Source organism: Pelophylax lessonae (genome assembly GCF_965119305.1).
Source record: "Pelophylax lessonae genome assembly, chromosome: 5".
NCBI lineage: Eukaryota > Metazoa > Chordata > Amphibia > Anura > Ranidae > Pelophylax > Pelophylax lessonae.
In genome coordinates this window covers 23515789-23537929 of record NC_138772.1, presented here as the reverse complement: position 1 = coordinate 23537929, position 22141 = coordinate 23515789, and the positions used below count along the sequence as shown (strand labels likewise).

General features: G+C 43.5%; 2 protein-coding genes across 2 annotated transcripts in view; both read right to left on the bottom strand.

Moving 5' to 3' along the window:
• Positions 1 to 22141, bottom strand: part of LOC309556415 (fucolectin-like) — a gene marked incomplete at both ends in the record, with an annotated part of 1212026 nt that overhangs the window by 349340 nt on the left and 840545 nt on the right. The gene's annotated exons all lie outside the window — the stretch shown is intronic.
• The window catches only part of LOC309555549 (fucolectin-6-like), a gene marked incomplete at both ends in the record, with an annotated part of 58080 nt that overhangs the window by 29067 nt on the left and 6872 nt on the right, over positions 1 to 22141 (bottom strand). The window contains one exon of the mRNA XM_082257614.1: positions 10223 to 10511. Coding sequence (XP_082113740.1) covers positions 10223 to 10511 — 289 coding nt within the window. The remainder of the gene's footprint in view (positions 1 to 10222; positions 10512 to 22141) is intronic.

The following is a 22141-nucleotide window of genomic DNA, read 5'->3' as shown; positions in this document are numbered from 1 at the left end:
TTTTTGTCAAAGACATGTAGCTAAATGCATTAAATATATGACAAAAATTGAGTATATTGGATATTTTTTAAAAGAAAAAGTAGAAAATGTAATTTTTTCTCAAAATATTCGCTCTTTTTTTATTAATATCGCAAAAAAAAAAAAAAAGCGCAGAGGTGATCAAATACTACCAAAAGAAAGCTCTATTTATGGCAAAAAAAGGACATACATTTTGTTTGGGTACAGCATTGCATGACCGCACAATTGTCAGTTAAAGTCACGCAGTGCCAATTTGAAAAAGGTGGCCTGGTCATTAAGGGGGCAAATCCTTCTGGTCCAGAAGTGTAAATGAGAGATCTGAGGTCTTTTTGACCCCAGATTTCTCATTAAAGAGAAGATGCCATGCTTATTTCTATTACAAGAGATGTTTACATTTTTTTTTTAAAGGAACAGTATAAAAATAAAGGAAAATAAATTAGAAAAAAAAATTTAAAGCACCCCGTCCCTCCAAGCTTGCGGGCAGAAGCGAACAAATACACAAGTGTCGCCAAAAGAGATTTGTAAGTACCGTAGCTTGTCGCCATTCCATGAGCATGTGCAATTTTGAAGCATGACATGTTAGCTATCTATTTACTTAGGGTAACATAATCTTTCACATGATACAAAAAAAATTGGGTTAACTTTACTGTTTTCTGTCTTTTTTTTTTTTTTTAAATTGCATTTGTAAGACCACTGCGCAATTACAATGTGACATAAAGTATTGCAATGATCTCCATTTTATTCCCTAGGGCAGTGGTCTTCAACCCTGGCCTACAGGGCCCACTAACAGGCCAGATTTGCAAGATAACTGAAATACATCCCAGGTGATATCATTTGCTGCTCAGTGATTGCAGTATATATATATATATATATGTAGCAGGTTTTCCAGGCCTATGGCCTGATGTGGGTCTGCCGTTAGTACCAGTACTTTTCCTAGCCCATGTGAGCTGTGACCCTGGGTGTAATAACTGAAGCGAAAAAAACAATGATGAAAGATAGGTGTAGAACCATCACCAGCTAGATGAGCCTCTTACCATGTGAACGAAATCAAAATGTGTAAAATCAGATTCCAATAAGACACCAAGATTCAGTACCGAAAAGGAACCAGTAGGGGTCACCTCTTACCAGATCTTTAGATCAACCACGCTTGTATGATATTAATTGGTTGGGGGTCCGGCAACAGACTCGAGCAACTGATCCTCAGATGTTCCCAATGTTCACCATTCAAAAAGAGAGAGAGAGGCTCCCATAGCGTAAAACAGTAAAATTTATTCCAAAAATAAAAGCAAGAACACTCACAGAAACCAGGATGGAATGAGCAATTGTATACAGCCGCCGGCCGAACGGCTTCGCTCGCCCGCACTCTCTGGTCGCGATCGGATGACGTCAGTACGCCGTGCCCTGACGACGTTTCGTCACAGATGACGTTTTCAAAGGTGCGGACGGCGTACTGACGCCATCTATTTATGCGGGGAGGTAAACAGAGACCGGAAGCGAACGAGCACCGCTCCGCCATCTTGGATGGGGGAAACCAAGAACGGGACGGAAACTCATTCAATATCCAGAGATTGATACCTAAAAAACTATGTATGAAAACAGCATTGAAAGTTTCACATAACCCGCAAATTAATTATACCAAACACATGCTAGTTAACATAATCAAATGTCGAATGGTATACATAAATAACCACATAAATGGATCGAGTATGCCGCCATCTAGAGGTTATTCTACATTCTACAGTTATTCTAGGATTCTACAAATGCAACAGATGCCGAGTCTGTTCTTTCAGTTCCAACAAATGTAGAACAGTTAAAGAATTCAAATCTACCAGTACAGGCAGAGTTCATGCCATTAAGCCATTTATCTCCTGCATGAGCACTGGCATTGTTTATCTACTCCAGTGCCCATGCGGGCTTCAATACATAGGACGTACCAAAAGACCGCTACAAGTAAGACTGAATGAACATATATCAAATATACTCAAAGGTTTTCCTAAGCATTCAGTGTCCAAACATTATGCCCTTGTCCACAATAAAAATCCCAGAAATACCTTATTTCTTGGGATAGATAAATTTGTACCCCACTGGAGAGGTGAACCTCTAGTTAGAGGAATCTCAAAGCTAGAGATGACCTGGATTCACCGGGTCAAAACTTATGTACCGTTTGGACTCAATGTCGATATTGAGGTAAACGCGTTTATAAATAATGCTTAGTCAATCCAATTCCATTAGGGTTCTCTTTTTTCCTTTTTTTAACTAATTAGTTTTTCCCCTTCTTATTTATAATATTTTTAATATTTTTTATTGTTACAGTCAGAGAACAGTATCAAATTTATGTAATTAGCATGCAAGTGTTAATATCTGAGGTATCTTAATTGCCCTACACAGTTCTGGTTTATCCAATTGATAGTCATATAGATTAAGTTTTTCAACCAACAGATGTTTGAGTTTTACTGTACTTAAAAATGGACATAAGATGAAATCTCACCAATGTCAATAATTTTTCCCTCCATAATTTTATAATATTGTGAGGGTTAAAAAGAGTGCTTGTCCTATTGTGACTATATTGTGATATTGTGGCTATATTGTGACTATGATGTTTAGCTTGGCAATACTTATTCATAACCTCTAGATGGCGGCATACTCGATCCATTTATGTGGTTATTTATGTATACCATTCGACATTTGATTATGTTAACTAGCATGTGTTTGGTATAATTAATTTGCGGGTTATGTGAAACTTTCAATGCTGTTTTCATACATAGTTTTTTAGGTATCAATCTCTGGATATTGAATGAGTTTCCGTCCCGTTCTTGGTTTCCCCCATCCAAGATGGCGGAGCGGTGCTCGTTCGCTTCCGGTCTCTGTTTACCTCCCCGCATAAATAGATGGCGTCAGTACGCCGTCCGCACCTTTGAAAACGTCATCTGTGACGAAACGTCGTCAGGGCACGGCGTACTGACGTCATCCGATCGCGACCAGAGAGTGCGGGCGAGCGAAGCCGTTCGGCCGGCGGCTGTATACAATTGCTCATTCCATCCTGGTTTCTGTGAGTGTTCTTGCTTTTATTTTTGGAATAAATTTTACTGTTTTACGCTATGGGAGCCTCTCTCTCTCTTTTTGAATGGTGAACATTGGGAACATCTGAGGATCAGTTGCTCGAGTCTGTTGCCGGACCCCCAACCAATTAATATCATACAAGCGTGGTTGATCTAAAGATCTGGTAAGAGGTGACCCCTACTGGTTCCTTTTCGGTACTGAATCTTGGTGTCTTATTGGAATCTGATTTTACACATTTTGATTTCGTTCACATGGTAAGAGGCTCATCTAGCTGGTGATGGTTCTACACCTATCTTTCATCATTGTTTTTTTCACTTTGGCACATCCATTATAGTCGTCTGGTAAGAGGCAACTTCAGCTGGAATTATTTATTGGTTTATATACACCTACCCTTATTTATATTTGGTAAGGGGTATTTAACACACACCATTTTCTTTAATATACACTTGCCCACTGATAATAAGAATCTTTGGTGGTGGTCTAATTTTTACACACGTTATTCTCAAGTCACATTGGTGATATTTACCTATTTGTTGGGTTTTACGCTATTGCGTATTTTACATTTTTTTCATGATCCAATGACCATTGAGTCTACCGCTCACGTGGGCCTGGATCTTCTATCAAGGTGACAAGATTCATTGAGCATCTGCTTTTCTCTTACCTGAATCTGGTAAGCCTATACCCTTAAGGGAGTCTGGTCCAGGATTACATCTAGGATTTTGTCATCATCATTTACTATTGGGACTTTATGGACTTTACATCTCCATTTATCACACTTAGCGCAACTTAATTTACAAATATTCTACAGGGTGTGGTCACACTTGAAGTTGCTGCTGTTCAATATTATTTTCTTTAAGCGCGGTTAATCCCCCTCTATATACTATAATAACTGAAGCGACAACTACTCCGGCATCTTTTTTTGTGGTTTTTATTTGTTTTAAGGGGATGGGAGAAGGGAATGAGTGGGATACTCCTTGAGGCTTAACTGTATAAACTTGGGACTTTTACTCCTGAAAACACCCGTTGGCGCCTTCTTGATGTCAGCCGGTGCCAACCAATGCTCACTAACACTGAGAATACTTTGTAGAACACTGAAGTGCTGAATCCTCGGCTTTTAGTCCAGAAGATCCAGGACTGAAGAGTGTAGAAATTACTGACACTGCTGCACTGCAAAGTCACTCTCTCAGGCCGAACACTGACTTGAGGTAGAATTGTGTAGATTCCTGTATGTCTGCATCTCTTGACACTGTGTACCTCACGCTGCACACACTGAACTGTACACTTCACACTGTACATTAACACTTCAGGGCCCAAACTGCTGGTGCCCCTTTAACCTTGAACTCTTCAGGGTCCACTGACTATGTACCCCCCTCTGTCACTTCAGGGTCCTCAACCTAGGTACCCCCTTTCATTGCTAGCTGGTATCGGATCCCAGAACCTCTACCGGAGTGGTCCCCTCTGACACTAGGCAGACCCCCAGGGGCAATCCTCAAGGCTTTCCTGGGACTGGACCCCTCTGACTCTCCGCAGGTTCTCAGCACACCGGATCCCCTCAGCTCAACTCAGCACTCTCTGTATATTCAGGCGACACCCCGAGGCATCCGCTTCCTCAGACAGGAGGAGAGGGACAGCCGCACTCTCCCTCCTGGGACTCTGCTCCCGCCAAAGACACCGTGCCACGCACCTCCCCCAGACTCATACCCACTCCCAGATCCTTTGCAGCCAAATCTGCCTCCTGGGGTAGTTACAAGCCTGGATGTGCACCCTGATTAGGCTTCCTTCATTGTCCTTTTAGAATCCTCTCATAGGAGCCAGTGGGGATATTTCCCTCCCAATAGGCACATTTGGAAGCCATGACACCCTGACTAAAAATCACAGCCCTGCTGTTAGGCAGACAAGGCCAATATACATCTACCTAGCACCTACCTGTAGGGTGCTACATTATATATATATATATATATATATATATATATATATATATATATATATATATATATATATATATATATATATACATATACACATACATATATACACACACACACACACACACACACACATATATATATATATATATATATATATATATATATATATATATACAGTTAGGTCAATAAATATTGGGACATCAACACAATTCTAATCTTTTTGGCTCTATACACCACCACAATGGATTTGAAATGAAACAAACAAGACATGCTTTAACTGTAGACTTTCAGCTTTAATTTGAGGGTATTTACATCCAAATCAGGTGAAAGGTGTCTGAATTAAAACATTTTGTATATGTGCCTCCCACTTTGTAAGGGACCAAAAGTAATGGGACAATTGGCTGCTCAGCTGTTCGATTGCCAGGTGTGTGTTATTCCCTCATTATCCCATTTACAAGGAGCAGATAAAAGGTCCAGAGTTCATTTCAAGTTTGCTATTTGCATTTGGAATCTGTTGCTGTCATCTCTCAATATGAGATCCAAAGAGCTGTCGCTATCAGTGAAGCAAGCCATCATTAGGCTGAAAAAACAAAACAAACCCATCAGAGAGATAGCAAAAAACATTAGGTGTGGCCAAATCAACTGTTTGGAACATCCTTAAAAAGAAAGAATGCACCGGTGAGCTCAACAACACCAAAAGACCCAGGAAGACCACGGAAAACAACTGTGGTGGATAACCAAAGAATTCTTTCCCTGGTGAAGAAAACACCCTTCACAACAGTTGGCCAGATCAAGAATACTCTGCAGGAGGTAGGTGTATGTGTGTCAGATCAGGAACACTCTCCAGGAGGTAGGTGTATGTGTGTCAAAGTCAACAATCAAGAGAAGACTTCACCAGAGTGAATACAGAGGGTTCACCACAAGATGTAAACCATTGGTGAGCCTCAAAAACAGGAAGGCCAGATTAGAGTTTGCCAAACAATATCTAAAAAAGCCTTCACAGTTCTGGAACAACATCCTATGGACAAATGAGACCAAGATCAACTTGTACCGGAGTGATGGGAAGAGAAGAGTATGGAGAAGGAAAGGAACTGCTCTGATCCAAAGCATACCACCTCATCAGTGAAGCATGGTGGTGGTAGTGTCATGGCGTGGTCATGTATGGCTGCCAATGGAACTGGTTCTCTTGTATTTATTGATGATGTGGCTGCTGACAAAAGCAGCAGAATGAATTCTGAAGTGTTTCGGGCAATATTATCAGCTCAAATTCAGCTAAATACTTCAGAACTCATTGGACGGCGCTTCACAGTGCAGATGGACAATGACCCGAAGCATACTGTGAAAGCAACCAAAGAGTTTTTTAAGGGAAAGAAGTGGAATGTTATGCAATGGCCAAGACAATCACCTGACAAGAATCTGATTGAGCATGCATTTCACTTGCTGAAGACAAAACTGAAGGGAAAATGCCCCAAGAACAAGCAGGAACTGAAGACAGTTACAGTAGAGGCCTGGCAGAGCATCACCAGGGATGAAACCCAGCATCTGGTGATGTCTATGCGTATGACTTCAGGCTGTAATTGACTGCAAAGGATTTGCAACCAAGTATTAAAAAGTGAAAGTTTGATTTATGATTGTTAATCTGTCCCATTACTTTTGGTCCCTTAAAAAGTGGGAGGCACATATACAAACTGTTGTAATTCCTACACCGTTCACTTGATTTGGATGTAAATACCCTCAAATTAAAGCTGAAAGTCTGCAGGTAAAGCGCAGCTTGTTTGTTTGATTTCAAATCCATTGTGGTGGTGTATAGAGCCATATAGATTAGAATTGTGTCGATGTCCCAATATTTATGGACCTGACGGTATATATATATATATATATATATATATATATATATATATATATATATATATATATATATATATATATATACACACACATATATACACATATATACACACACACACACATTATCTAACAAAAGTGAGTACACCCCTCAGATTTTTGTAAATATTTTTTTCTTTCTTTTCATGTAACAACACTGAAGAAATGACACTTTGCTACAATGTAAAGTAGTGAGTGTACAGCTTGTATAACAGTGTAAATTTGCTGTCCCCTGTGTACACCCCTAGTGAGTAGTGTTGAGCGAACACGGACTGTATTATTCGGGTTCGTACCGAATAATTGGATTTTTGTTACCCGAACACGGACCCGAAAACTTTACTGTATGTTCGGGTTTAAAATCCGTGTTCGGTCATTTTATTTCCGGGTTTGTATGTAATGGCACGCTTTTAATGGCGGGCTTTCAACAGCCAATCAACAAGCGCTTAACTGGTGTGCGCCATCACAGCCATGCCTATTAATAAATTAGTAGCTGTGATTGACCATCTGAAGCATGTGACCAAGTCTTTATAAGTTCGAAAGCCCCCAGCGCGCCGCGTCATTCTGCTGTAGTTTAGGGACAGAGCACACATCATACGTGCTGGCTGCTGATTAGGGACAGACAGTGATTCTGTTAAAAATTGTGTCCGAAAAGAATGCAGGGACAGGTCGGAGTGCAGGCAGGGAGAGTTATTAGAGCATTTTAGGGCGAGGCTGGAGATTAGGCAGGGTCAGTGTTCTACATCGATTTTGCTGTGTGGGGGGTTGTGCAGTGAACGATCTTATCGAGCATATTAGGGCCAGGCTGGAGATTAGGCAGGGACAGTCTACATTGATTTTGCTGTGTGAGGGGTGGTGCAGTGAACAATCTTTTTGCCCTCACTTGAGCCCACTGTGGAGGAGGGAGAAAAAAATCTATTTTTATCAGTCTGTTGTGTGCAGCGTTCAGCTATATTTCACTACAGATTGCTGCTCTAATCTGCTATTAAAACATTAATTTAAAGGGGAATTTTTTTAAGAGCACTTGCCATGCTCTTAACTACATTTTGCTGCCATTTGCAGCACTCTAGCCCTTTCCATTGGTTTTTTAGAGCCATTTTAGTGCCTGAAAGTTCGGGTCCCCATTGACTTCAATGGGGTTCCGTGTCTGGGTAAAGTTCGGAAAAAGTCCGGGACACGGACCCGGACTTTTTTTTCAAGTTCGGCCGAACCCGCCGAACATGGACATCCAGGTGTCCGCTCAACTCTACTAGTGAGTACACCCCTAGGTAAAAATGTCCAAACTGGGCTCAAAGTGGTTGACACAATCTGAACCAAATACGTTTATCTTGGTCCCATCAGTTCAGTTATACAAGCTGTACACTCACTACTTTACATTGTAGCAAAGTGTCATTTCTTCAGTGTTGTCACATGAAAAGGAAGAATAAAATATTTAAACATATGTGAGGGGTGTACTCACTTTTGTGAGATACTGTATATATATATATATATATATATATATATATATATATATATATATAATGTTTGGGGTTCTAAGTAATCTTCTAGCAGAAAATACAGATTTTAACTTGTAAAAAACATGTCAGAAATAGGCTTGGTCCTTAAAGCGGAGTTCCACCTCCCCCTCCACCCCCTCCAAAAATGAAAAGTCAGCAGCTACACATTCTGTACACATGTGTAATAAAAAAAAACACGCTAAGCACAAAAAATCAATAAGTGTGAAAAATTTAATTAAATTAGATTAAAGCTGCAGCTACAGTGGGAAACACCAAAGTAACAAATAAATAGTAAAGATAAAGCTGCGCTATATGATACAAGTAATAAAACAAATACCCCAAAAAAATAACAAATTAGCTATCAGGTTAATGCATAATCAAATAATCGTGCAATCAACAAATGTAAAAAAGTCCAAAAATATAAATTAAATTGAATTAAACACAATGTCCATAAAGAAATAAAAAGTCCAAAAGGTGTGTATATTAGTGCACAGAGACAGAATCCTCCACCGCTAAATAAGTCATTGATCCTTCCACCGTGTTGAGGTGCAAAATCACGCTAATGCGCTTACCAAATAGAGGCTATATTCAAGCATATATGGCTCATGAGAGATCTATATCCAATCAGCTCAACCGGGACCCTTGGCAACTCCACTTCAGACCAGCAAGATAGTAGACACCGCAACATAGAGAACCCGGGCAATCCACAATCCGGCAATGATCATGAAAAAATAATAGCCGCCATGGTCAAGTATGTAAAGGTAGACATTTATTGTAAAAGGTAAAACACTCACATGTACAAAGAACAAACAGCGCTGGTAATCGGCAGGATCCGGGAACACAGCCGCCCGACTTCCGGGTACCACATGGTGACGTCAGCACGCCTTCCCGATGCGTTTTCGTCATAGATGACGTCTTCCTGTGATTTTGCACCTCAACACGGTGGAAGGATCAATTATTTATTTAGCGGTGGAGGATTCTGTCTCTGTGCACTAATATACACACCTTTGGACTTTTTATTTCTTTATGGACTCTGTGTTTAATTAAATTTAATTTATATTTTTGGAGTAATTTACATTCTGTACACATACTGTAGCTGCTGACTTTTAATATTAGGACACTTACCTGTCCTGGAGTCCAGCGTTCACGGCACCGCAGCCAATGTTTCCGTTGGTTGTCGGGTGCTGCTGCCCCCATTGCCGGTAAGAGAACCCGGCAGTGAAGCCATGCGGCTTCACCGGCGGGTCCCTACTGCGCATGCGCGAAGCGTGCTGCGCATTCCTATTGCCTCGGCTGACAGTGATTTAGGGACGCACTCTGGAGAGAGGAGGTCTCTGCCCAGCATCTGGGGAGTGGGCCAGAGCAGCAGGGAGATCCAAGAGAAAAAGCAGAGAGGTGCAGGGCTGCAGAAAAGCACAGTGGTGCTGGGAGATGGTGTGAGGGACCAAACCAAGAGAAGTTGTGCTGCATAAGATAGTCAGTAGGCTTGATATAATTTTTCTTTGTGTTTAATGTTATTTGTGTTTAATATCATGGTCCAACCGTTTTCTCAGAATGTTTACATTCTCTTTCAAATATATATATATATATATATATATATAAAATCAAGTCATGCAATAATGTCTCTTATTTTGGGTTCAGGGTGGTGCTTATGGCTTGTGTCATGAGGCTTTTGTCTCCTACAAGTCTATGGGAATGCAAACCTCTCTTGAAGCAAGTTATTGCAGATCAGCAGAAGGTAAAATTCTGAATGATCTCAGAAGCCTTTCAAACTGATGAAATTGACACAAGTCCAAAGCCCATTGACACAATCCCTTACAGTGTCCCTGTGGTACTTACACTGGGTTGTTATTGTCTGGAGAATTTCCAACTCTGACTTCAGCACCCAACAACCGCGAATTAATGTATTCGGACCGGCCAGTAACTACAACGATAGTCACTGCATATTTCTGTTTCAGGTCTACCTTCCACCAGGGTGATGGGTCTCTATTTGTGTGCGTACAGGAGCCGCTCTGAATGTTGGTGTCGTTCACACCATCAATGGCCTTCGAAGCGTAAAGATAACCAATAGGATCCTGCAAAAAAGTAGAACTCTGCGAGGCTTCCCCGCTTCTGGCGATATTTGTGGCTGAAGAAAGAAAAACAAAACACACTCAGTGATTATACATCTTGTACAAAGTATTTCCATTGTTCTAAAGGGGCCTTCACCAAGAAAATAACGGTAAACTGCAACAAGGTCAATAATTTGAGTGAGACAGTTGGGTTGATTTACTAAAGGCAAATATACTGTGCACTGCAAGTACATTTGCTCTAGATCTGAGGGGAAGCTCTGATAATTTCTATCATCCAACAATGTACAAACAAAAATACAGTTTTTTAATTCTCCTTGCATGTGATTGGGTCTTCTTTGCAAAGTGGGAATAGGTGCAGGAACTAACTCCTCCCTTCTGAGTGACCCCTTGACTCCGCACCCTACCCACCTCCAAGCACTGTCCCTTGGTTCCACCTTCTTACCCACCTCCCAGTACTGCTCCTTTTAGAGAATACAGAACCAAGTATCATTTTGTGGTTTATTTTGTATGGAATTTGTTAATGATAACAATAAAGACAGTAAAATAGATCTACCAGTGATGGCTGCTCATAACGGGTGCAGGGGCACCGCCCCTCTAATCCATGTACCTGGCCCATAATCTCCATGCAGGGCACCGAATGCATGGATTTCAATGTTTTTTTTTTTTTTAAGCACATGATTAGAGCCTGAGGCTCTAATTAGCTTCAAAAAGGGTAGGGTCTGGGCACAGAGCACTGTGCCCTGACCCCACCCACTTGTGTGACATTAGCGAATTAATATTCGCTAATGTGTTTCTGCTTCTCCTCCCAGCCAATCAGGAAGTAGATCTTGAAACCCGATTTGTCGGGAGTTCTAAGACCTGATTGACTGGGAGGAAAAACACCCGCTGGAACTCAGGAGGAGATGCTGGAAGGAAGGCGCTGAAGCCATGACCTGGATGGGGTAAGTTCAGGGGCTGGCGGGCAGCCTGGCAGGTGACGGGCGAATGAAGTGGTGATCGAGTGGGTGATCGATTGATTAAACAATGAGGGTGGGGGGAGTGAGGGGGACAGGTTTGTTTGCCCCCCCCCCCAAACAAAAGAATTGAGCACCAGCCATCACTAATGGACACCCCAGCGACAATAGATCCACCCAAGCAACATTCAGCCAGTATCAATAGACCCTCCAGCGGCCAGCAACAATATATCCCTCCCTCAACAGTAGATTCCTCCCAGCAACGATTAACCCCCTGCAACATGGGACTCACCCCAGCAACAACAGACCCCTCTGAAAAAATAGATTCCCTCCAGCAACAACAGATTCCCCACTAGCCAGCATCAATAGACCCTTCAGCAGCCAGCAACAAAGACCCCACCCTCAACAGTAAATCCCTCCCAGAAACAACTGACCCCCAAGCAACATGAGACCCGCCCCAGAAACAATAGATCCTCCATGAGCAACAGAAGACCTCCCCAGCAACAACAGACCCCCTTCTTCCACAAAAAAGATCCCATCCAAGAACAATAGATTCCCCAGCAGCCAGCATCAATAGACCCTTCAGCACACCCCAGCACTCCTTGCCATTACATACATTCAGTTCTGGAGGTGCCGAAACTGCTCTCCCCCACAATCCGTTGGAAAAAAGCAATCTTTACCTAATTTACTAAACTCTGGAGCAACTGTACTTGCAATGCACAGTATATTTGCCTTTAGTAAATCAACCTCATTGTTTAATGTAATCTATTAAGTGCCTAAAACTGTTATTCTGCAATGTTGCTAATATATTAACTAATAATAATAATATTAATAATAATAATAATAATAATAATAATTATTATTATTATTATTATTATTATTATTATTATTATTATTATTATTAATAATACCATAAAGTTCTATTAAATCTCTATTTAAAAATGACATTGTATAGATCTGCATTTACTCTGATGTTTGCCTTCTGCTTTCTTCCTGTCATCTCGCTTTAGAGCGATAATAAATCAAAGTTTAAAAAAAAAAACAAAACAACATGTTATACTTACCTGCTCTGTTGCCGTGGTTTTGCACAGAGCACCCCCGAATCTCCTCTTCTCGAGTCCCACGCTGGCACTCCTGGCTCCTCCCTCCTGCTGGGTGCCCCCAGAGCAAGCACCAAGCAGGTGCACTCCTGAGCCCCCTCTGTGTGTCCATTCACACATGGAGCTACGACTCAGCCCGCCCCCTCTGTCTCCTGATTTGCTCACTGGCTGTGTTTGACAACAGCTGGAGTCAATGGCTCCGGCTGCTTCCAAAAGCCAATCAGGAGTGTGAGTCCCCGAAGTGGCACGGCTCTCTTTGACAAATATTATAGTGTTTACTATACAGCTACTAATACTGTGTTCAGGATTTCTTCTGTATGCATAAGGGGACATTGTAAACTTCTCATTGTAACTTTAATACATAACTTGTAGTGCATGTATTTGTCAGATTCCTTGGAATAAGGTAGATGAACTAAAGTAACTTGTGTTCTGGATTTCCTAGTAATAAAGCAGCTGGACTAAAAGTATTTGGACTTTAAAAGTTAGTTCTGAGAAATGTCCAAGTTTGGCATAATGTCTAGTTTGGCATAGAAAGATCTATTCCCGGAATCTTTGATTAATTAAGGGATTGTTTTAATGTCATGTCAAATTTGATTAAAACTGTCCATTTGTTCTTATAATCATTTATGTTTATGGGGTCTGAGTAACCTTAAAGACTTTAAAGACTTGGTTTTTGCATGGAGACCCAATCAGTGCCGAATGCAGCTTTTATTGGGTCTTCGGCGCCACGCAGGCTGGTTGCCCAGGTCTCCCAGTGGTACAGGAGACCCGGGCGAGCCGCGGAAGGCGTGAGGGGGGGGGGGGGACGTCCCTTCCTGCTCCTTGTAATGACAGCCGGGTGGCTTCTCAGTCACATCGGTTGTCATTACAAGACAGTCGACCATCGACAATGGATGGCGGTACTGGGGTCTGGCAGACACCAACTATTGTGAGTGTTTTGAAATTAGATTTTAAATCAAATACCTTTAGTCACACAGTGTAACACTATGTGTGGCATTCCTCTTTGTTCCTCCATGTGATTCTACATTTGATTGAGCTGAGCTGTGGAGATCAAGGAGAGAGGAGTCCAGAGTGTAATTTAATGTGAATAAGGCTTAGCTGCTGGTTTTACCAGCAAAATATCTGGTGAGTTTACCCAGGCGCATTGATTATTGTGATGAAAGGATCTTCACTGATACACTGTGAGCACCTTGGAATTGTCTTAATCAGCACATTGGCACTTTTGTCACGGGAGGATTACAACATGGACTATGTTTAATTGAACTTTAATTTTGTAATTAAGATTGCATTATTTAACCTGGTGAATTTTTTTCTTTTTATGCATTGCACTTTAATAAGATTTTTTTTTTATTTCTTTTTTTATTTTCTCTGTTTTTTGCACCTGCACTTTGTGTGCACAAAAAATATTTTGTATTTTTTTAGATTTTTGGATATATATATATATATATATATATATATATATATATATATATATATATATATTGATTCTGATTTATGTGCTTTACCGCATCACATCAATTGTTCACTGGCACATATTTGTTGTGGGTTTTATGAATATTTATTATTTATCATTTATAGATATATATTAACTTATTGGAACACAGGCACTTCATGTTAGCACATACTTGCACTAGCACTTTTTTCATATGCTGCACATGAGATTTTAGTTTTTATTCACTGAATATCCACTATCTAATATACTATATAAATAATTATTACTAAGAATCATCCACCATTTAAAATAATATTTTATTATTATTAATTCATCAATGATCCCTAGCACCTAACTAGGAGGGTGCTACATCCACCCCCCATCAAAATGAGCCAAGTCACTTTGGCTCTGGGGCAGCTGCCCCCTACAAAAAAAATCCTACAGAAATTTAAGAGTATCCCACAAACCTGGAAAGGGGAAAAAGGAATGTACACGCAATAATTTAGGTGAAAAAAATAAATAAATATTAAATATATATATATATATATATATATATATATATATATATATATATATATATATATATATATATATATATATATACACATATATATACACACATACACAATATAGTACAATATACGTGCATTTGGAACAATTCACCCCCTACCGAGCAAAGCCTGCTCTGGTGAGTGAATTTAACATTCTAACTGGCTATCACTATATTCTGTACCACCTAAAAAAAAGAAAGGTTAGGCACTTAAAAAGTATACAGTAGCACAATCACTATCTGAACTCAGGATGATGAGAAGACCCTTCCCGCAGGGGCGACCTTCTCATTCTAAATCCCTGACTAAAATGGCCAGCTCTTTCTGTAGTTTTGAACCGACGATCAGTCCACTCCTCCAAGGTGGTCCTGAGCCCTGTCACTGACTACCTACAATAGTCCAATTTGGTTATCTAAACAGGAGGTCGGTTGCTGGAGCCTGAGCAACCCAACAGTCCCATGGGGGAGAAAAGAGTCTCTTCAGGGGTCCCTGACCATAACAGGGCACCCCCCCCCCCACCAAACTCTTGGTATGCTGCCCACTTCTTCCTGGGCAGCTGCCGTTAAAGTTCCAGGTCTGGCCCATTGGCCCTAGGAGTCCATCTGAAACTTTGAGGTAGAAATTCACCTCTCTTTTCTTCTTTTTTTTTGTAATCCGTGACCCTTGCCCGATGGCCCAAAGGGTCTATGAAACAAAAACTTGAAAGATTCTTCAAAATTTCTCCTGGGAGGGTTAACCCTCTAATTTTGAGTCCATTGACTTTTAGCGCCCTTTTAGTCCTCCCAACTCCTTCAGCAAAGATAGAAGGGGAAGGGGTATTGGAAAGGGGATGTATGCCCCAACAGTATCTGAACTGGAAGGAACTTCCCTCTTGCTTTACTCAGTTCTGAACATAGGCTAGCCAGCCATTTCTTAAATCTTTGAAAGTTCTCTTTAAATATAGAAGTCAGGATGGGGAATCCTCGCTAACTTCCCGTCATTATCCTTGACGCGGATCATCCAGACCTGACCCGATTTGTCTGGGCGGCGGACCTCCACTCGGTCCAGGTAGATGGACCGTCCATGGTTCCACTGGGTCTTGACCGACAAAAAGTTCATCCAGAGATCCATCCTGGAGGAATTAGGAATCCCTGTATGGCTTAGGAACAAACAGGAAGTCCCATATGGCTTTGTCACACCAGGACTCTTTTTGTCTCAATCTCTAACATGACCTCCCTTGGAGTATAAGGGTAATCATACCCATATTCCATAGCTACTTTATTCTGTAGCCACTGCTGCATGCTTGAGAACCTGGGAAGAGTTTTCCGGTTCCCTCTCCCAGCTGGAGAAAATGAGGTCTCTTCCCGCCTGATCAAAGAGTCATAGGCTTCATTTTGGTCCCGAGCCCGGGCATAGCTCTTGGGTGGGGTTAAATCTCGGACCCAACTGGCATAGGCCTCACAGAACCTCAGACTCTTGGCACGCTCTCCCCACACCACAGAGTCCCTAGTCTCTTCATCTGGCGTTTCTAGCACATTAGGACAAGGTGGACTGCTCCGCTCCTCAGATCCCTAGTCCCACTCAACTTCATCTTCAGATCTCCAGACATCGATTCCTTCTTCTAAGGACCCAAACTGATTCTGGAAACCAGGAGAACCCACATCAATGACCCCGGCTTCTTCCTCACTACTTACAATCACTTTAGCATCCCTGGTCACCGCTGGCCATCTTTTCTCCTCAAATTTTATGGGAGCAGACTTAGCTTCTACTGCTGCAGTTTTCAATGCATCGGGTGGCCACTCCCCGGCCCGCACTATCTGCATGCATCCTGGCTTGGACATTCGGGTCTCCTTCCATGAGCAAACTGGACCACCGACAGGCTGCATGGTCTCCAGCTGCACCATTACTCTCAGCACTCCTCTCCCACAACCCTGGAAAGGCCCTGATTCCAAAGCCAACAAGGCCAGAGTGACTCCGGTCTCCCACGACACACACAACTTCTTGGGCCGACTTTCACTCCTCTCCGCCCGCAGCAGCAGATGGCCGCAATGCTCGCAATGGCTCCACACCTGCACCCACATAGTCGCATTCAAACACTGGGGACATACCAGGCCCAAATGCTCCACGCCTCCTCCGGTGCATAATGCCAGTCTTCCATCGGGGACCATCCGCACCCTTGTATCCCACAGGGTGGACGTCTTCGGCTCTCCGGTCTGCTCCCTGGTCTGCCCAGCAGGTTCTCCGCCAACATGTGGATCAATTGCTGATCCGCTCTAAATTGCTCAGGCACTCTCCATCTTGCTCCTCTGCAAACGGGTCTCCCTCTTAGCCACACCCGAAGGCGGAAGTAATTTATGGACTTCCTTTCTCACTCCTGATTGGCTGTGCGCGAGCGACGCCTCCACTCACGTTTCCTTTTTGGTGGTGGCTCCTCCTGCTTGGCAGAACTCTTAAGCGGTCACTTTCCCGTGCAGTGCAGTAACCCCTCCAATGCCGCTCTCTCTGAACTCAGCCGATATGGAAGTCACTGCATAGCGGACTGTGCCTCTCACCCGACGCGCATCCACTCTTCTTGCTTGTAACAGGGCTCCAGCTGCGCCTCCATCACTCTGAGCCAATTGACCCTCTTTGCCAGTCCGGAGAATTGTCCTGCTGGCGTATGCATGGTCAACAGTTCTCTTCCCAGCACATGTACAAGCAAGGCCCACCATGCTGTATCCGAAAAATGTCCCACTGTCATTAACTGCATGGCTGACAGATTGCTTTACAGTATCTACACTGCCACTGTACATAAAAGAATGTCCCACTGTCATCATATGCATGGTTAACTTTTTTCCATATAGTCCTGGCACACACGTAGCCCCGGCACACCAATCCATGTGCCCCACGCCGCCATTTTCTCAGTCCATAATTGCACCTTTCACTGTTAAGCAGACACAGTCCATACTCACAAAAAGATGCATTTCTCCCGCCATCCAGCACATCACGTGAGCAGACAACGGGATGCAGAAAGAAATTTTCCACTGCTTGAATACACAGATTGCAATTTTGAGAGAAATCCTTACGTTGCCATGGGCAACCATTCTTTTGCAATTTTCTCTTCATTCCACTCTCCCTATCTTCTGTAGAGCAGGCCTCACACTTGTATTGAGCATTAGAACACTCTCTAGTCTCTGAAGCAAAAGTTACATTTTTGAGAATTTTCTTCGGCCATTGCCATTAGCAAACGGGCCGGTAACCCAGGGCGACATCCCGGATGAGCCCCCAAATGTAGCACTACTCCCGTGGGAGCTGCTGGTTACAGATTCCCCTGGGTTACCCATAGCAACAACTTGACAATATAGCATATTCTCAGTGCTTGGCTCAGTCAGAAACAGTCAAGGGGTTTGGGTTTTTGTTGTTTTATTTTAGAACTGGGATGAGAGAAGGGGTGAGTGGGATACTCCAACTGAATAAACTATGCACAATTGCTGGGACTTCTGAATAAAGCTGAGTGTGGCAAGGCCACTGCTTCAACTTGACACGGAGTGAAGAAGAATGAGATGAACTGTACTGTACTATGAATCGCTCTTCAGGGTCCTACTCGGCACCCCCTTTGTCCCTACACTTCAGGGTTCTAAACAGCACCCCCTTTAATCTGACACTCTTTGTGAGCTGACCCCTTGATCCTCTGACTTCACTGGAGTGGTCCCCCTTCCTGGGCAGACCCTTTGGCAAGTCCCCTGGTACTCACGGACACTGTTTTTCCCGAAATACTCTGCCAGCAGCTCCACTGGATCTTCTGCAGCTCAGCTCCACACCTGGTTCACAAGGCAGACTACCTAAGACTAGGGTTGAGTGAACCCTGACTGTATTGTTCGTGTTCATACCAGACTTTTGGGTATTCGGTACCCGGACCCGAACCTGGACATTTCACTGTATGTTCGGGTACTGTCCATTGTTCCGTAACGTTATTTTAATGTTTTGGCGCGGTTTTAATGGTACGCTTTCAACAGCCAATCAGCAAACGTTTAACTAGTGTGCCCTAGAAGCCATCACAGCCATGTCTAGTAATGGCATGGCTGTGATAGGCCAGTGCAGCATGTGACCCAGACTCTATATAGGGACAATCTGCTTTAATCAGACAGCGATCTACATTGATTGTATTGTGTGGGGGTGCAGTAGAATGATCTTTATGCCCTGACCTGAGCCAAGTGTGAAGGAGAAGGGATAAACAAAAAAAATTATCAGTCTGTTAGGCGTGCGGTGCTGCACATTTCATGCAACCTCAGTGCATATGTGTGTGCTTAATCTGCATTTAAAAAAGAAAAAACATTTTTTTCTTTTTATTTAACTTTAAAGACTGTATGTCAGACAGACATTGCTTTTGTAACCTGCTATTCAAAAAGCACCAATGTGAGGGGAAAATAATTATTTTTCAGTATTTAGGGTAAAAAAAATATTTTTCAGTTTTTCATTCATACATTACAGTGAGATGCACCCATTGCACACTGTTGTATTGCGCCGTGCAATAAAAAAAACTATTTAGGGTACAAAAGAGTTTATTGCGGCCCTGTCCGCATATGTTAGTGAGATACACCCATTGCGTACTGTTAAATTGCGCCTTGCAATAAAAAAAAAACTATTTAGGGGATAAAAGAGTTTATTGCTGCCCTGTCAGCATAGGTTACAGTGTCATACACCCATTGCATACTGTTCTATTGCGCTGTGCAATAAAAAAAAACTAGGGGACAAAAGAGTTTATTGCGGCCCTGTCTGCATATGTTACAGTAAGATACACCCATTGCATACTGTTCTATTGCGCCTTGCAATAAAAAAAAATATTTAGGGGACCAAAAAAGTTGATTGCGGCCCTGTCTGCATATGTTACAGTGAGATACACCCATTGCGTACTGTTGAATTGCGCCTTGCAATAAAAAAAACTATTTAGGGGACCAAAAAAGTTGATTGCGGCCCTGTCCGCATATGTTACAGTGAGATACACCCATTGCGTACTGTTGTATTGCGCCTTGCAATAAAAAAACTATTTAGAGGACAGAAAGATATTAAATTGCGGCTTAGTCTGTTTCTGTATGTGTGAGATACACCTGTTGTATACTGTTATTCTAGTCCGCTATTCAATAAACACCCATTTAGGGAAAAAATATTAAATTGCGGCCTAGTCTGTATCTGTACGTGTGAGATGCACCCGTTGTATACTGTTGTATTGCGCCTTGCAATAAAAGCCCATTTTGGGGAAGATCAAAAATTCGATAAATATGAGGAGTAGGTCAAATAAGGGACGTGGCCTGGGTCGTGGTGTTGCTGGTGGAGCTCCTGTTGCAAGGAGAGGATGTGGTAGATCTGTGCCAGCTACACGCACAGGTGAAACACCTTCCTTGAGTAGGCGACAGAACCCGCAGCAGTATTTGGCAGGGCCTAATAAGCCTCTACAAATGTTGAGGCCAGAACAAGTACAGGCGATAGTATAGTAGATTGGGTTGCTGACGGTGCCTCCAGTTCCTTCACATTGTCTCCCACCCAGTCTTCTGCTGAAATCAGCCAAGCAGTCTGAGCCCCAATCCATGCAGCAATCTCTTCTTTTTGATGACTCTGTTAGCATGGTTTCCCAGGGCCATCCACCTGGCCCTGCCCCAGAAGTGGAAGAGATTGAGTGCACCGATGCCCAACCACTTATGTCTCCAGATGAGTACATGGGAGGACCATCGCAGCATGTCTCAGATGATGATGACGAAACACAGGTGCCAAATGCTGCAGAATTCCGAATTGTGGAGACCGACAAGGGTTGCAGGGGTGAAGAATGGGTGGAAGACGATGTGGAGGACGAGGAGGTCCTCGACCCCACATGGAATAAAGGTCTTGCAGGTGACCTGAGTAGTTTGGAGGAAGAGACGGTGGTCGCACATAGCCACCAGCACAGCAGAAGAGGGAGCAGGGTGCAAAAGCAGAGCGGCCGTGCCCTAGACACTACGCCTGCTACTGTCCAACAAAGCAAGGGGCCGAGCACACCAAAGCCAGCTCACAGGAGTTCCCTAGCATGGCAGTTCTTCAGACAATGTGATGATGACAGGACACGAGTGGTTTTCACGCCGTGCAATCAGAGCCTGAAGCAAGGCATAAACCTTCTCAACCTGAGCACAACCTGCATGACTAGGCATCTAAGTGCAAAGCACAAGCTGCAGTGAAGTGCACACCTCAAAAACCAAGAAAGGTCTCTGGCTTCTCCTCCTTCCTCTTCTGAAGTCTTGGCCTCTTCATCCACCTCTGTAGTGCCAGTGGCACCTGCCACCCCGCAAACAGAGGATCCACCAGCAACACCACCACCTGGGTCACCAACAACCATCTCCACAATGTCCCGTGGAAGCGTTCAGCTTTTTATCTCCCAAACACTGGAGCGGAAGAGAAAGTACCCCCCTACCCACCCGTGATCCCTGGCCCTGAATGCCAGCATTTCAAAATTCCTGGCCTTTGAAATGCTGTAATTCCGGCTTGTGAAGACGCAGAGTTTTAAGAGTCTTATGGCGGTGGCTGTCCCACAGTACATCGTGCCAAGCTGCCACTACTTTTCCAGGCAAGCTATCTCTTCCCTGCACAACCAAGTGGGTGACAAAATCAGGTGTGCACTGCGCAACGCCATCTGTGGCAAGGTCCACCCAACTATGGATACGTGGACCAGTAAGCTTGGTCAGGGACGTTATAGCTCCCTAACGGCACACTGGGTAAATGCAGTGGCGGCTGGTCCTGAGGCGGATAGCAGTTTGGCGCATGTTCTTCCACCACCGAGGATTGCAGGGCGCTTCAGTTTGCCTCCTGTTCCTAACTCCTCCTACTTCGCTTCCTCATCCTCTACCGCCTCCTCTTCCGGTCAGCGTAACACCTTCACCACCAACTTCAGCACAGCCAGGGGTAAACGACAGCAGGCGGTTTTAAAACTTGCCTGTTTGGATGAAAAACCACACACCGCGCAGGAGTTGTGGAGGGGCATTGAACTGCAGACCGATGAGTGGCTGCTGCCAGTGAGCCTCAAGCCCAGCCTGGTGGTGTGCGATAACGGGCGAAATCTCATAGCAGCTCTGGGCCTAGCCGGTTTGACACAGATCCCTTGCTTGCCACATGTGCTGAATTTGGTGGTGCAGAGGTTCCTTAGATATGTCAGAGCTGCTGCAGAAAGTGCAGGCCGTCTGTGCGCACTTTCAGCATTCTCACCCTGCTGCTGCTCGCCTGTCAGCGCTGCAGCGTAACTTCGGCCTTCCCGATCACCGCCTCATATGTGACGTGCCCACAAGGTGGAACTCCACCTTGCACATGCTGGCCAGGCTGTGCGAGCAGCAGCAGGCCATAGTGGAGTTTCAGCTGCAGCACGCACGCGTGAGTCACTCTGCGGAACAGCACCACTTCACCACCAATAACTGGGCCTCCATGCGAGACCTGTGTGCCTTGTTGCGCTGTTTCGAGTACTCCACCAACATGGCCAGTGCCGATGATGCCGTTCTCAGCTTAACTATCCCACTTCTATGCCTTCTTGAAAAAACACTTTGGGCGATGATGGAAGAGGATGTGGCACAGGATGAGGAGGAGGAGGAGGAGGAGAAGGAGGATGAAGAGGTAACATTTCCAAGGCTTTCAGGGCAGTCATTTGCAAGTGGCTCCGAGGGTGGGTTCCTGCACACACAA